The 17,135-nt window shown below is 35.9% G+C and overlaps 1 protein-coding gene across 29 annotated transcripts in view; it reads right to left on the reverse strand.

Moving 5' to 3' along the window:
- Positions 1-17,135, reverse strand: part of CLASP2 (cytoplasmic linker associated protein 2) — a 155,838-nt gene that overhangs the window by 59,649 nt on the left and 79,054 nt on the right. For all 29 annotated transcript variants that reach the window (XM_086742898.1, XM_086742895.1, XM_086742906.1 and 26 more), the window contains 7 exons: positions 13,552-13,631; positions 9,248-9,340; positions 8,474-8,619; positions 7,101-7,236; positions 3,858-3,928; positions 1,782-1,841; positions 526-603 (listed from right to left, as the gene is read on the reverse strand). In XM_086742898.1, coding sequence (XP_086599024.1) covers positions 526-603; positions 1,782-1,841; positions 3,858-3,928; positions 7,101-7,236; positions 8,474-8,619; positions 9,248-9,340; positions 13,552-13,631 — 664 coding nt within the window. The remainder of the gene's footprint in view (positions 1-525; positions 604-1,781; positions 1,842-3,857; positions 3,929-7,100; positions 7,237-8,473; positions 8,620-9,247; positions 9,341-13,551; positions 13,632-17,135) is intronic.

A 17,135-nucleotide genomic window follows, 5' to 3' on the forward strand; every position in this document is an offset into this window, starting at 1 on the left:
TGTGGAGTTGGGAAGTAAAGGTTACAGAATGAACCAGGGACGGGAGGGAAAGGAACTCAGACTGAAAATGTAATGCACACAATACTGCTCATCAAATCATAAAAGAAAATAGATACATTAACTGAATTAATATTTTAAAAATAACTTAAGTCTATCCTGTGAAATTCTCACATTCATATACTGATTCTGTGGGGAAGCAAGATAATCGTTTTCTGGCCTAGCCACTAGTCAAAGTGCTGCAGTTCTTTAATGACTTAATTAATGGGGAGGGGAAAGAATGATTACGCAGCAATATCAACCTTTATGATTCCTGTTCAGTAGAATCCTCAAATGCTGCACGACAGTATTAATTGCCTCAACTTTCAGAATGTCTTTTGCAAAAGAAACTAGGTATTAATTCAGGACTCCGGGAAAAGAAACACCAGTTTGCAACCTAACTCGTGTAGTTGGCAGCTCACATCCAATTAGAGTCTTCTATCACTCATGTAAAACAAAACTTTTCAGAGCAAAATGTAGTTAACTCACTTTCTTGCCTCCACTCTTGCTTCTGCATCAGCATCGTGAATGCCCTTCTTGATTGTTTCAACCAAGACAGCTGCGTGCCTAGAAAACAGACATTCTTCATGCTATTTTGCTACTCCAAATTATATTTTAAGCAGTAAAGCTTTACACTTTAATTAACATTTCTCTAAGTAAAATACAGCTAACAGTAGTTCTTTCTAAGATATGAAGTAAACAAATACTTAAGCACACTGATGACATAATTGTACCCTCTATAAAGGTTTAGGTAAGCTTTCTCCTTCAATCTGAAAGAATTATAATCTACTTTTCAGACATACATCCACCTATCACACTTAAAAAGCTATTTAAAAATACAATTTTTAGACACCTACTTTCCTGAAGTGGAAAAACTATTTCCCCTACTAGTAAGAAAAAGGAAACAGTTTGAATTAATAAGTTTGCTTTCCTGGAAATTCACCTCTGAAATCTTTTGGTGTATGAGTTCTAAACCTCAACACATGCTCAAAGAGCAGCAAAGCACCCATCAGAACAAGCAAAAACTGTGACAGAAAGCAAATCTGATTTCAAGACATGCTTGGGGATTTTTTTTTTTTGAGGGAGCAGGGTGCTGTTTTGGTGTTGTTTTTTTTTTTAATACAGGCATACATACTCTGCCATAAATCAAACAATCTCCCCATTGCTTCCTTTCTCAGGAGCACTGTGAGGGGTTGAAAGGTAACTATGGAGTTGGATGAGCTCTTCAGAGCCTTCTCTGGAGGCCCTGTAGTCCCCTTGCTCTTACTCTGTGCTTACAGTATACATTCTGCAGAGCTGATGTATGTACTACTTTCCTGTCTACCCAGAGAAGCTACAGTGTGCTCTTAATCGTTACCAGAAAAGTCCTCCACCCTAATGCCTCTTCCCCTCTTTTAGGGCAAACACACAAATTTCCACCTTTCAGGAGAAGAGACAGACGCTTCCATGTGCATCTTTGTTGCACAGGACACACAACATAAGTGAAACTCTGGGAAAGCATGGTACGTATTGGCTCACATGTGGTATATGAGAAGAGGCAGAGGGGAAGGAGAAGAGGCAACAGGAAGTCAAGGCTGGAGCACACAGTTCTCCCTGGTACTTGAATGAGCCACATGACCTGCTGTGCTAGAAAGGTTGTCTATGCTAGAAAGGTTGGTCAACGCTGAACAACGTAATCCAATTAAAGGATTCAATGAAAAGATTTGTGTCTTAAAATTCATTAGAAGGAAAAAGTATACCCATACCTTTCCAATGAATGTGTTTGCCACTCTTGTAACAACAGGTCTAAAAATTCAAAGGAGCGCCTAGAGACAAAAAGTTATAATTAATACTCATTTCTCTAATGTGCTTGTGGAATAAACAGTAACTTTATTCCTTCCATATGACATAAATGTACTTTTGGTTTACGTATTTGTTTGTCTGTCAAATAATAGCATTGGTTGTCTTATTGCAAAGTTAAAATATTCTGTATAGAAAGCAAACACGCAGGGTAACTAACCCTAAACTTAAAAAAAATAGATGTGGTTCAATTAATCATCTGTTGCTCAAGTTATGTTATTGCACATATGCTATGTTAGTTTTATTAGCCCCAAAATATCAGACAAAAATCAATAAAGTTTAAAAATTGTATGAACATCAAAATCTTAATTTAAAAAAAAAAAGTACTTTAAAAATTCAGCTATTAAGTCAAAACACAATGTTTCTATGGCAGTGTACTTCTGTCCCAAACACTATTCCCATTCTTTCATCTGTCACTACTGAGCATGCAGCATAAAGGAAAATAGGAGACCATTAGTACAGGGCTCTGCATATAGAAAGCACTCCTAAAGATTTGCTGGCACTGCTCAAACTAAGTTATGTAACCTTATTCATTATTAATTCTGAATCCTTAACAATTTAGCAGCCATTAGCAAAAAGCATTACTTTTAAAATAGGTCTGGAGCTAGATCCTGGTGAACAAATCCAAGTGACGTGGATCAGGAGGGTGTAGATAACAAGTCTCGAAAAAGATAGTGGACTCTACCGTCTGGAACTACTACTTTTTCTGCTTATGTTGCGTGTTTTACCTGTTCTGGAGTGGCAGATTTCATTTTTATTCTACCTAAACCCTTTGGACACTTACAACACAGGGCAAGAAACCCTGAAAGGGTTTTCACTATTACAATCAATTTTGTTTTACTTTGTCTTTCCAAAGGAATGAAGTCAGTATGAAAACAATGCAATTTGAGCCACCTTCACTGATGTTCACTGGATTGTGAACTGCAGTACCAAAGCCACCTACAGTCTAATGTTCCTCAGCAAAGTCGTGGTAAGTGGAGGCAATGAAGCCCTCTGAGTTTTTCTGCAGTCAAACCAGAAGTTATGACAGGTCACTATAATTTGGGTTGAGATAATACTTGCTTTGGATGCAAAGACAACTTAGATTCAGAGCAAACAGATTACACGCTCAAGCTATTTCCTGCATACATCACTGTGTCGCCTTCAGGGCTAGTGTGGGTCCAGAAACAGCATTAATTGCTTTTGTGAGATTCTGTGTGGAAAATGACACTATCAGAAATCAATTAATTTTGTCAAAAGTCAATACAAGTGTTCAAGTATCATGTTCTTGGAAAACGCAACATGCTGAAGATGCACCTCAATTGTTAAAACACGACTACGCATTTATCCACCACATCCTATCTAAAGCAGCAGCCACTGTTTCAATCCTGCAGTTCCCAGCATGGCAGGTTTATTATCTGGGCACAGTATGAGACAGTCTAGCTGCAAGCATTCGAACTGCACTGCATAGAAGTCCTCCAGGTGTCAGGAGAGCAAGATGCTGGCACACACTGGATGCAGTATGCTGCAGTGCTTCGACGACAGCTAACCTCGCTAGGTCTGTCAGGTCTGGCCCTAACAGTAATAGGCTCATGTCGATTCTTCGCAAACACATGCTTATCTGTTTCATGCACTCCCAATGCCTCTAAATACCTGTGGTGTTTATTCTAATTAGACTAAGCATCACAGATTCAATTGCAACTTTCATTTTCCTTCCAGTTCTAAATCCCAAGGTACTTTTTCAACAAGCGTTAGGAACATATTAAATTAGAATAAATTCTGCAGAAGGATAGAGTGTACATCCCCCAGAACAGCGGAAAGTACTACTCCTCAAAATCATCCAATATAACTTTGCTGAAATTTGTTTTAGCAGTTTACTGGATAACACAGTTTTGTGTATTCAGAGTTAGTCGTAAGCGTTCAAATCTGTTTATTTTCAACATATGATCATTAAATTTAAAAAAGAAACAGCTTTAGTTAATTGCCATTTATAACATACTCACCTTCTAACTGCAACTGATTTTGAGGTACAGTTGCTTGTTATTAAAGGTATGAGTCGTGGCACATGGGTATGCTGAAAAAAAAAAGATAAAGCAGTTAATGACAAAAGCATTCCTGAATGTGTACTGTACTGATTAAGTCAAACAAAATTAGCAACGTAATAAAAATTTCAATCACTGAGAATGTTTACTGAAACTAAATGTAGAATACTATTAAATAAGACCAGTATATGAATTGATTAAACCTATTTTTTTTTCCCCAAAATGTCAAGCAAAAAACACTTCCAATGCCATCAATCACATCATGATACGCAATATTTAGCTGTCAGAAGTCACATATGAAGGCTCAAATGTCAGTGTTTCCTCAAAGGAGTTGCACACTGATGCTATTTTAGTTTTGCCACAGAAAACAGACACAACAGTCTTAAAAATCAGAGTCATGGAGCAAAAAGCAAATCAATCAGTCTGAAACTACAGGCATTCTTTTAGGGATCAATCAATACAATTAGTGCTACAAAGATCAAATTTCCTTTAATGCAAAATATATCAATAAAATAATAAAAGCATGACGACATGTAACATAAGCAAGCTTATGTAAATAATCTATATGGAATCACCTAACATCCTCATTGGAAAAGAAAACCCTTGAACTACCATTAGAGTGGATAACAAACTACATTAAATCCAAATGCAATACTTGAGTTCAAAATTAAAGCAGCCTTACTTCAGCTTATCTTAACTAACTGTAGACACAAAGTATTAACATTTTAATTCCACTAAGAGTAACATGGTTCCACAAATCCATTTTCAGTTCATTTCTTTATGCCTTTCTTGATTAAACATGTAACTTCTAAACTGGTCCCCAATACAGTGTGAAACTGTAGCCTTTAAAAACACTGCTTAACAAGTACAGTACTGAATAATTCTTAGTCTCTCATGCATCATACTTCCTCCGTAGGTTACTGTTGTGGGATATAAACACACAAATCATCAAAAAAGCAGAGAGATAATTATCAGCTCTCAGAGTACTGACAACTTCAAAGTTAGGAGGGAATTAGTAAAGAAATCTGCCTTAGAGTTGCATTTGTTTGTACTTATGTACTTTTAAACAGGGTTTTAGGGTTTTTGTTTGTGTTTTGCATAGTTTTCAAATTGACAAGTGGCACATGACTGCCAGACAGGGAACAATAAGCAATACCAGGGGAAAGAATAAAACGTTTTTACAGATGGGGAAACCTATATGTTCCAAGTCTTTGGAGCTACTGACATTGTAATCTCTAGAATGTGTTTTGCAAAGGAATGAAAGCCTCAGGCTTGTTTTTGTTCAGCTTTAAGACTGCAGATTTCATCTGTTATCCCTTTTAAGCTGTAATGATACATGCTTCCTCCCAACCAACCTAGTAGCTCAATTGGTCAAACTGAATCTCGCCTCCCTCTGGAGAAGATTTTCTGCCATCATGCCACACCTTTCCTTTGCTTTTTTTTTATTTTTTATTTTTTAAAATTGGTTTCCTGATTTACCAAGAGCCAAGAAAGAGAAATCAGACTACAGTAGAAGAATTATCTAGAGGACAAATATGAAATCCAAGAAAGCTAAGATGGAGCTCCCAAAGATCACTGGTGTAATACAGCCTCCCTCTTTTTACGTACGCTCACTCTCACATCAATTAAATACTAATGCTCCAGGATCTCAACTGGCTGTCAGTGGATTCTGGTGGGAATTTTTGAGCAAAACGTTGACTCCAAAGCTGTAATGGCTTGGGCTCTAAATATTCAATGGATCACACACTCCCTGACCAACTCTCATTTAATCCAAATGATAGAAGCCCAAAGGAGAGTGGGGCTGCATTTCATTTAACTCTGATATTTATTTCTTTCTTTTTCCACTGAAACTCTAATTTTCTGTCAGAACACCTTGCATAAGCCATTTATTGGTTGAGTATTTGAACACTAACCATCGGATTTTCTGACTTCTATGCCTCCAATCTAGTATCTTAAATTACAGCTAAGAATAACAGAAGTTTAAACAAAATCAGGGCAGCTACAGCCAATGTGTAGGCTTGTCTCCAACTGAACAGAACCAATAAAGCCAATTTAATATAATCAGCGAATTTTTATTTCATGCTGCTTTTCTGGTGCTTGATTTGGCTCCTGTGAACAAGACAAGGTCAGTTTCTTACATGCCTGAGCTTGTCTAATACTACTGCAAATGGTATTCTCTTACAACTTTAATCATCCTATGTAAGGTGTGTACTCTCCTCCACTCTCAACTCTGTGCCATTAGCCATCTCACAGTACATTGTAAGAATCTGGGGAAAAAACGCCAATGGTTCTTAGCACAAGAGCTGACGCAAAGGTAATGCAGAAGTCTTGAAGCACATTCTCAGATGCATAGTTAGACAAAGTACAGATTCTGAAACATACTGAGAATGGCAATAAAGGGTGAGAGTGATTAAACCACTTAGGTTTCCAACAACTTACTAAATCAAAGCCATGGATGAGATCACAGTGAACAGCAGTGAACGCCTACCATTAAGAACACCACAGCTTTTAATGTAGAAACTACGGGCAACCTCCCACTTCTATTTGAAGCACAAAAATGTCGGTACAAGTTCCAAAAATCTAAATGTCTTGCCTCAGACACCAGTCAGGAGCAGACGCTTAAGAAACAGACAAGAAAAAGCAGCTGGTAGACAGCCTTCACCTCTACTACATGCTTTAAGGACTCATCTTAGAAAGTTCTTAAGCCTGAGGATTAAAACCTCTGTCGGGCTTTTCTTCCATGAACTTGTGCTTTCTAAATGGATTCACATATGTCTGGCCTCTTCAATATTCTATGACTAACTCCATGGTTCCATTTTTTTTTTTTTTAAATAAATAGTTTCGAGGTTTTTTTGTTTGTTTGGTTGGTTGGTTTTTTTTTTAAACCTTACTAGCTTAACTTTGTCTTTTCCAAAAAGGCAGTAAAAACCAGCTCCCTCTGAAATACATTTGCCATTTTCACAATTAACACATTACAAAAAAAAAAAAAATTAAAACACATTTGCTTTTCATACCTACTCCATCTTTATGACAGTTAATGCTGCCAATTGGTGTCAATGATAAATTAGATTTGTCCACCACTGAGAAAAATTACTTCTCCATTAAAGAATTACTTATAATTCTAAATTTCAGAATTGTTATTATCTCTGCTAAGAGCCACTATCTGAATATTCCTAGCAAGTAAAGTGAGAGAGGAACACCTACCCGAATAATGAACCTAATGGCTGCACACCCAGAAGTTGCCATCACTTTGGCGCTGTTGGGAACCAGATTAAAAAGAGTAGGCACAATAGCTTCAGCGCCATGGTCAAACTTGTTTCCCAGAACAGTTGAAAGATGGCTATGTAAGAAGAAGAAATTAAAGTTGTTAACAAAAATCAATTTCTTAGTCTTAAAATAAGAATGCTCACTGTACATTTTAAAGATTTATATCTTTCTAAACAACAGAATTTCCTAATTTCATTATTTCCAAGTCCGTGCCTCATTAGAAATGCAGGACTTGTGGTATATTTTTGTTACTTAGCAGACACATTAAGAGGTTCAACACTAGTAACTTTATTTTGTAACCAAAAACAAGTACCACAATTTGAGAGGCTAAAGTTCTCATGTCCACATAAAATACCATGGTATTTCTGCTTTTTAACATACCTTAAGAGTATATAAATCTAAAAGTCATATGGAAATTATTGTTTTAATTTTTTCCTTTGAATGCAGGCAAAACTGCTGAATTTATCATAACTAGTCAACTGTAAAATTTGACTCCCTTTTTTATTAAAGGTAGTGGTTTTAATTTCAACAAACATACAAACATATGGAACACAGTAATTTAACTGTCCAGTGGTGACAACAAACGCTTCTTCCATGCAGACAGACTATATAAAAATAATTTGCTGTCAGCAGCAAATGACACATCTAACACATTTAAGTTTTAGTGATCAAGAAAAATTCCAGGCTTTTAGGCCTGGATAAAGACATTTACACAGTACTTTAAACTACTCCTGACTTCACATTAGGAAATGTTAACATTATTTTCTCAAAGTCTCAATTTCCCTGGCAAGGACAGCTGTACGCTCCAACAAGTCCCCACAGTCTGTTCAATTAGGAGACCAGAATAGCTATGGCTTCTAAACTCACAGACATGAAAGATACTACGTCACCAAAATGTACAATGTTCACAACACTACAGGGCAGCTCACTTTGTTATTACACATAGTCACAGCCAAGTTCTGTGCCAGTCACCCAAGTGTAAGTGCTCCCAAGACTATCTCCCAGTGTTACAGTAGTATTTACAGCGGTTTGTATTAACTTGCACTAAGAACTCGGTGTAATGATGGTAACTTGTCCTTCACATACAATCTGTTACAGGATTATCAACTACGCATATTGCCTAAAAGAATAAATTCCTTTAAATGTTTCTGTTTCTTTACAGCTTCAGACGCTGGCTTGATTTTTTTATCAGTCATACTGTACAGCAGTCCAACAAGATAATCTTTCCTGCAACACTGATAAAGCATCTTTAACCCAAATTCATACTGAAAATCTAGCAATGCACACAAACACACATAAACTATACTTACGCTACAGTAATGCACGCTTCTCTGACCACCTGAGATCTGAGATCCTTGGCTGACAACTTGAAAGCACCATCCAACAACCGTAAATGCTGGAAAAATCCATCATACTGTGCAGCTCCAGCAACAAGCAATGATCGAACTTTCTTCAGCTAAAAAATTTAAGGCATTTAGTTTAGTACACTGCCAATATGCATTCCAAAATAAAAAAGTAACAACTTCATTGCAAAAATGTATGTAAGTATGCCTTTAAAGCAAAACATTATTTTGAAATATATGGCAGTAATTTAAAAAACTGTAGAAAAATGCTATTACTTAAACTCAAGAGCCAAAAAGTCTCTGATCCCAGCCTACAAATATACAGATACATAATTCTGTTCACATACCTGTTTTCAAACACTAAGATGCAATAAACCTGATTAAAAATAGAAATGTGACATACAAACATTTTAATCCTGCAAGTTAAACTTATCATAGAGGTACTTATGCTCGCAATTTACCAGCAGAATATTAATTCTGCATTAAACGGCAACTGAAACATACATAACAGCTTTTAGAAAAGTTTCCACTGAAGCGTCAGCAAAAATTTATTTCGGCCTTTTAAAATACTTGCTCAAATTTATTTGGTATAGGGAAATTCAATGTTTAAAACTTAAAACTAAAATTTTGTTGATTATCTGGAATGTAATTACTTAAAAAAAAAAACAATTTAAAAATATCTAGCTGTTTGTGTTTGATGAAATACACCCACTCAAACCTGAAACCAGATAAGAAGTTTACCGCATTAGTTCGTTGATCCCAATCATGTTTGTCATCTGAGAGAATTTCCCTGATTTTGTTCAACGTTTCTTCAAGCTCTCGACTAGAATAGATCTGAAGTATTAAAAAAACAGAAAGTTTATATTGTTAATATCCCAGGTAACCTGACGAAGGAAAATAGCTTGAGAAGATTGACAATTATAATTCTGAAAATCTTGCCCGAAAAGTTAGAGAACTGTATAAAAGGGCATTTTAAGGCACATCTTTGAGGATATCACTGAGTAGTGAATATTCATTAAAAGAAGAGCTGAAGAATCAACATCTTCCTCAAGATTTCACCTTTGTGACGATCTAATCATGTTATCTCGAATTTCATTAACTCCATTTAAAAAAAAACAAAACTCAATAAACAGCAGAGGTTTTAGATCATCTGTTGCAATTCTACTGCAATTCAATTTTGTTTTCATACTCGCTACTATAATGATATGCAACCAACAGATTTCAACCTGATGCAACTCTTTTGGGGCAGGGACTCTCTTCCACATTATAAGAGTGCATGGCTCTACAAGGGCCTAACTAGGCTGTTAATCAACAGCAGAATTAAAAATTTGCCTTAAAAAAATAAATTAAAAACTTCAATACCTTCTATGTGTATTACTAGTCCACGTCTATCATTTGTTAACTTAGGCAGTCAGTAAATAAGTGTAAGGAGCAGCCTCCAGTCAGAGCTCTCTATTCTCTGAATATGCTTTAACAACAAAACTGAAATTTTTATTACCACGTGGCTGCGTAAGATTTTCTAAGGTACGCTGCAGAAGTAGCCTTCCAGTTCTATACAGGGACAGGACCGCATCCATAAAAACCAAAAAGCTATTCCTCATGATTACCGTTTTCTTCTTTATTAGAAGTCAATAAACATCTGTTGCATAACTTATTTAAAAAGTATAAATGATTTAATGAAAATAGTGGGTCTAAGTATAACAGACTTTCTACTCCACTGCCCACAAAATCAAACGAGTTTTGTATCACCATTTAACTTACTTTCCTATACAGGTAGCGTATAATACTTGTTACGCAGCACTAAGTTACTCTAACACTAATTCTGTAAGTACCATACTTTTAAGAATAAACATTACATGTGCCTCCTAAGCATTTTTATAAAATTAAATTTCCATTATCAAAGAAAATGCTTGTTTTCCTTTTAAAAGTGGAAGGGTGTAGTTACCGGTTAACTAAAGATACAATTTCACGTTACGGTTGCTCTAATGCCATCAGAATTCATGACACTATTCAACATCCTCAGGTTCCCCCTTTACCATCACCCACTTTGCCCTGTCTCCTTCCCAATTTAGGGTTTTGACGTACAACAAGATAATCCTAGAAGAGGAACAGCAAAAATTTCTCTGTCAACTCAGCAGTCTATGACAACTTATCACAAAGTAGTGAAGTGTAAGGGAAGCAGGATCATGTCTTTCGGGTAGCAGCTAATTGAGATGCATTTAGTGCACACTCAAAACTTAGTCTGAGGTTCCGGTCAAGGTAGAAATACCTTTAGTAAGCTATTTCACTGCGTAGATCCTTAACAATAGGACATTTTTTGTTGTCAGCTATGTGTTATCAGAGATCATGTGCTGCAGTTACTGCCACAGGATTAAAACATGCTAAGCAATAAACAAGCACAGAAGCAACATGTACAATGGGTTTATGCCTGCCTTACTTGCATTTCTAGGCAAATAATTTAGCTTTTTCTTTAATTACCTGGCACAAACAGAATTAGATCTACGCAATTTCTGCTATTCAAATTGCCATTGTAATGAGTAAATTAATAAACAGCATAATTTTATCTTGCCATTAAATTAGAACTGTAATTCCACTTCAAAATCCTAAATTCTAGAAGGTTGTCCATACTTGTATTACTTTCAGAGGAATAAAAACTAATACTTTAATAATTTCTTTTCCCTCTGCCCTTCAATAATTATGCTTTTAAAAGGCCAAGATGAAATTCTGTGTTCAATGACATAATATATTTTTTCGTTCATAAGTTCCCACATCAGACTTTTATAAAAACAATTACATTTGTTTTGAAACAAATTCTAGCAATTAATGGGAGTTATTCCTAATAACCTGAAAACAGAATTGTCTCCAATTTAAGCAAATGCAAATAAACATAGCTGTAAAAACATTATGGTTGCAATCTTAAATATGAAGGTACAATCCCCTCACCACAGTACTTCTCTTTTTGGCACACAGATTCATCAGACTATATGTCAAAATTACCCATCTTCTCAATAAACTGCTGATATCCATTAGAGGGCAACACACACACATCATTAAAGTTAAGTGCAACATTAAAGACAGAAAAATTAAAAGCTCAAACACAAATAAGAATAGTAACTATACAGATGTAAAGTATTTTCAGTAAGGGGATTACAAACGAGATATGAGTAAACAATACGATATTCCTAAAAAAATAACAATTAGCACTCATTGGAACAGGTTATTGGAAAGGCAGATCCACCATTGGAGGCTTTTAAGAATGAGTTAAACATACACATCATAAGTAACCTCCATTTACTTAATTAATCCAGATGCACTTAATCTTGATTCAGAATTGGATTTTTTTTTCCATAATATAGTTCCCTTCCTTCCTTTCACCAAAGTAACTACTAAAACTCACAAATGTAATGAAAACAGAAAGACAGAAATAAGCTCAATAATGTACAACAACTCCCTCTCCCCATTCTGTCTAACAAGTTTCCTTTGCTATTAGAACAACCTGCCAAATTACAGGTCATGAACATTCTCTCTTCACAAGATCTAGTACAGAAACTTATTTCTTCCTTAGTAGTTAACATGGTCTCAGAATGTGGCATGTGCCTTTTTTTTTGAAAAATCAGACATTGTCCACAAGAGAAGCATGAAGTTGGACAGCAGGAAGTCATTATTCCTAAGGATACAAAAAAAACTCCCTTTTTTTTTTCGCCCCAACCTGGGCAGCAGGCCTTTCTTACATCCTCATCCATGAAACAGGTTATTTTGAGGTCAGTTACACATTTCTCCCCTGCATCCTCACCTCAACCTGGGTGAGGTTAGTACAGACAGATGGGTCTTTCTCCTCCACCTCTTGCAGTTTAGGAATGACCTACCCCCCTAGGTCATCCAGCAGTCAGACAAAAAAAATCACATGTGCTCGGCAATGACATACAGTTACTCACTTTCGTTCTTGAAATGTATTAACTGACTTGAGTGCTTAGAAAACTCTGCTTGGGAGTGCAAATATTAAGGCATCAAACTACTGGCAGCACATTTTCTGTGCTGTGGAATATGGCTCTGTTCAACATAATGGGATAAATAATAAGAGCTCCATGATTTCGCCCTCTCAAGAATTCTTAACACAGTTTGGAGAGGCAGAGCAACATAAAGGTTTTAAAATGTAAGACAAAATATTTCCTCAATGTGACAGGAACCATGGAGATTAAATATTCCTTCATAAAAGCAGACAGCATTTCTGCCTACAGAAGGAGATCTAACAAATAACTACACTATGATCTTGGGAAATAAAAATAGAGCAAAAGTATATATCAAGAAAAGGGAGCCAAACAAAATCCTTCTGATGTTTGGGAACTATGGCTGACAGTTTTTGGTTGCCTTCCACACCTCAGCTGGTCGAGGGAAACTTATTCAAAATAGGTCTAGGACACAAGCATGTTAAATGACTGAACTGTGTGAAAGCACCAAGTATGTGCAATTCCCAGACTTAAAAAACAGAAATTAAAATCTGATCTTTCAACTAAAAACTCAGCATCCAACGTTAGTATTCAAAGAAGGCACTAGTTTTGTTGTTTTTTTTTTAAAGTATCACTAGAGATAAGGACAGGTATGCCAGAGATGCACCACTACAATTTAGACATATTTGAAAATACAATTCTTTTAAATTATTTGCCTGTATTATTAATACTTGATTATCCCATGAAATTGCAGTCCTAAATTTTCCAAACATTACGGAAATCTTTTTCTTATTAAAATTAAAACATACAATTATTTTCAGTAGCTCCCTGGAAAAGATTAAGAAAATCAATAATGGATTTGAGCTGAAACACAATGTAATAATAATTAGTAGGACAGTAAAGAAAAGGTGGGGTTTTTGGTAACTAACTGGAGAAAGTGAAGAACTTTCCATGGAGACTGTAAATTCAGACAGAAGGAAAAGTAATGATACTTGCTTAGAAAATGGTAAAATTAAAGAAGTTTTAAAAGTAGACTAGTATATAGTATTGCAAATAGCATATTACTGAAAAAAAAAGCTAGTATACACAGCATCTTACCTGTACAGTAGGAACATCTGTAAAAGCCTTAATAAAATCATCCTCATCCACAGCTCCAGCTCCTCCTTCTTTAGAAGAACCTAAAGAAATGTAAAATAATGTTGAACAGTATGTAATGTACGTCAAGGTTTTCAAACTGACATAAGCATCTTTCATAGTACCTATTTTCAAACATTTAATATAACTTAGAAAAATCCCGAACATTCATCAGGTGTAAAGTTGCAAGGCCTTAAACTCTGATTTCACCATGAATAACAAAAAAGTTTTTTTTTTTCTTCAAAAATGAGCAATTCTGAGCAGTTTCCAATTTGAGAAAGTTAATGGTTTAATTTTATTATTTTTATTTTTATGTTTAACTGGAAACATGTTTAGTACAACAATCCTCTAGTAGCTGTCTGCAAAGATTTCTGAGACCTGCATTCTGATAATATAAATGTTCCCAAATACGGCAAAGAAATTTGAAATTATTTACTAAAGCAAGAGTTATTTGTCATTAAATGGAATTCCTCTGGATGAATTTTCACCTTAGCACACGTTCCACAAGCAATCAGCCCTAGAATGTATAGCAGCCTTAGAGGATTCATTTACTTTGTGCTTCCCAGTATTCTTCATGAAGAGCTAAAAAGTGTGAGGTGCGTTTCACAGTCTCAAAGCTCCAAGAACTTCAACAAAGAAAGCAAGAACATGGCGAAGGGAGTGTTGTGTTGGAGCAAAATCCAAAATCCACTGATTGAAGGCCTCCTTCTCAGAGCACTCATCCCCATGGGTGTTCCACAGTGGGGCTCCAGGATTTTAACACCTGGAGGAAGCTCCGAAGAACATTCCAGACACATTACTAAAAAACTGTCATACAAAAAACATTTTCTCTCCAAAAACTTCCATGGTAGTTATGCAAGTAGTAGGGCAGTTACTTCTGTGCAAGGTAATGATGGAGCTGTTCTCACATAACAGGCAAAGATGCTCCAAATCCCAAGAAAAAGCATCAGGGAAGAATACTAACAGGTTACCTGCTGGTTTCATACTGGCATATGGTTGCCAAATTTCATTAAAAGATGGGTAGAAACTAAGGCAAATAAAAAAATGATATAATTTGAAAACAGGGTCTGAATTTCACTTTCTTGCAGGTACTAGGGTTACCAAGAAAGCCCCTTTTTGAAAGGAATGAACTCAAGTTTGCTACCAAAGCAAAGAACAAGGTCATCAGATCCAGGCTGCACTACAAGCCTAGAACTCCCAATTACAAGGTGAAGCTCGGCACAATCCTTAAGCACCTTCAATAATCAAATCAAGCAGATAATATGACAAGACAGGTTAACTGCATGGAGACAATCAGTCCAGTAGAACCTTTCCTTCTTGAGAGGAAGAAAAAATCTCTTACAGCAAATGAGCACTCAGGAACAAGGGTCTTGTCTCAACTCTTTCAGAGTGAGGCCAACAGGATAGATGGCAGAATGTCCTCCCTAACTTGCAGAGCACAGCTGAAATGGAGGCATCGGGCAGAGAAGACATTTATTTTACGAACTACAGAACAAATAAAAAACATAAGGAAAATGCAGTTAAGGCTGAGTGGTCAACTAAAAAAGGTAGGATTTCTTGGTGGCTACACTCTTAAAAAATGTTTCACAGCTTACAGTCTCTGATCTCCTACTTATAGTGCAGGGAATTGTCTGCTGTGTTTGTATACTTGTGCAGTTTGGAAATATGAGGGTCCACTGCCACTACAAATTTGATGGCAAACTTATTAGATCTCAACACCTCTATGCAGCACAAGATCTCTCACATAGCTTTGTGGCTACTTAGTGTAAAAACACTGAAGTGATATCTAGCAAAATCTGGACATGGTGCCTGCAGTATGATACAGGAACATCTAACAGATTTTGACAGTCTAAGCAGTCTAAGCTCAAGGATGTTGTAGAGATGCTGTACGTAACTCACTTCTACATGTGTATCTCCAACACCATCTGTCATAACTGCCAATGGCAGCCAGAAGGGGAAAAAAGAAATTATAACTGCCTATTTCTTCCCCCTCCAGGCAGTAGAGGGAACAAGTCCTTCCACAAAAAGAATGAGTATCCGACTGGCCAAAAAAAAAAAAAAAAGGAAGAGGGAAAGGTCCTATATAAACCCAGAATACATCCTGCCACACAAACTTGTATCGGTCCTAAAAGGCAGGATGCCCTGGTCAGAGCAGAATTTTGTGGAAAAAAAAAAACCTTGAAAAGCATGAATTTGGCATATGGGCACCAGGCTAAACTAGGTGGTACAGCCACCTGGATGCTCAATTCATAACCTCATTTGTTCTTCCCAAAATACTCCAACATTTAAGAAAGATTCATAGTACCAAAATAATCACAATGTATATGCAGTACGTACTCAGGAAAAGTAAATGGAAAAGAAATCTTAAGTAGCCAAAAGGTTACCAGAAAACCTAATTTTTAAAACTTAAAACATCATTTTCATAAGGTCAAATAACTTATTTTTTAAATGTTTAAAAATATAACAGCTCATAAAAGGTTTCTGTTCTTATAAAAATTGTTTTAGTCAAAACTAACCAATTGTGTAAGTCACAGCACAGTACATTCTTACGAAGCTCGTATTACATGTTTCTTTGCAACCTGATAAAATATTAAGACTACAGTGATCCCAGGACACTAAAGGCAGAAGAATCTCCCTGCAATTAACAGTTTATACAAGTCTTGTATTATTATTCACTTATATAAATACCCAAACACCACTGTCAAAGCAAGGGAAAAAAGTACTTTGCATTCCCATCAATTACTTAGCAATTTTCTGTCAAGGGAATCAACTTACAGAAATCAAACATTAAAAATTGACACATACAGATCATGAACATAAAAACTATAGAAAATGTTTGGATTCCAAGTATTCATAGCACACTCCTGTATCCTATAAAGATTAAAAGGGGATGAAGTTGTCTTTGCTAAATAAGCAGACGTTGTCATCTTTAGTCTGCCTTAAAGTAATGCTTTTAAAAAATCAGAAAATAGCATGGACTACAAGACAGATTTTCTGTCACCTTAACATCATCCAATAGTTGTACCTTGAGGAATAACAAAAAAATCCTTTATCTAAGGAATAACAATTTATTACTTTAAAAAGAGAAAGAGGAAGGACAGACTACTATTTAAAATCCATTTGACACAGTCCAGAGACACAGCATTTCCCACCTTCCCTAGTCTCACCAACTAGTTCACTTCTACAGATCACTTCTCTTTGAAATTAATACTCCCAGAAAGTTGTTTTATTGCCTCTTTGCCTGGTAATAAAAAAAAAAAGTTATATTTTTTTTAGCAGGTGACACTTTTCAAGTTACTTCTAAAAGCACATTCACTTCTATATCTCTAGTATTTCTCCTCAACTGCATGATCACATATGTATATCAAAGTAAAGCATGAAGTTCTTCTCTTCATATTGTATACAAGTCGAAAGTCTATACCGCATGAGGAGAAAAACTGCTCAACCTTTCCCATCCCCTTCAATTTCTTCATAGTATGTTTACCAAGCCTGTTTACCAACTTACTGTTTCTGTAGAGACCTACCAAAAAATGACAGATCTCAATCCA

The sequence above is a fragment of the Chlamydotis macqueenii genome, chromosome 2 (genome assembly GCF_036417535.1).
Source record: "Chlamydotis macqueenii isolate bChlMac1 chromosome 2, bChlMac1.mat, whole genome shotgun sequence".
NCBI classification, from domain to species: domain Eukaryota; kingdom Metazoa; phylum Chordata; class Aves; order Otidiformes; family Otididae; genus Chlamydotis; species Chlamydotis macqueenii.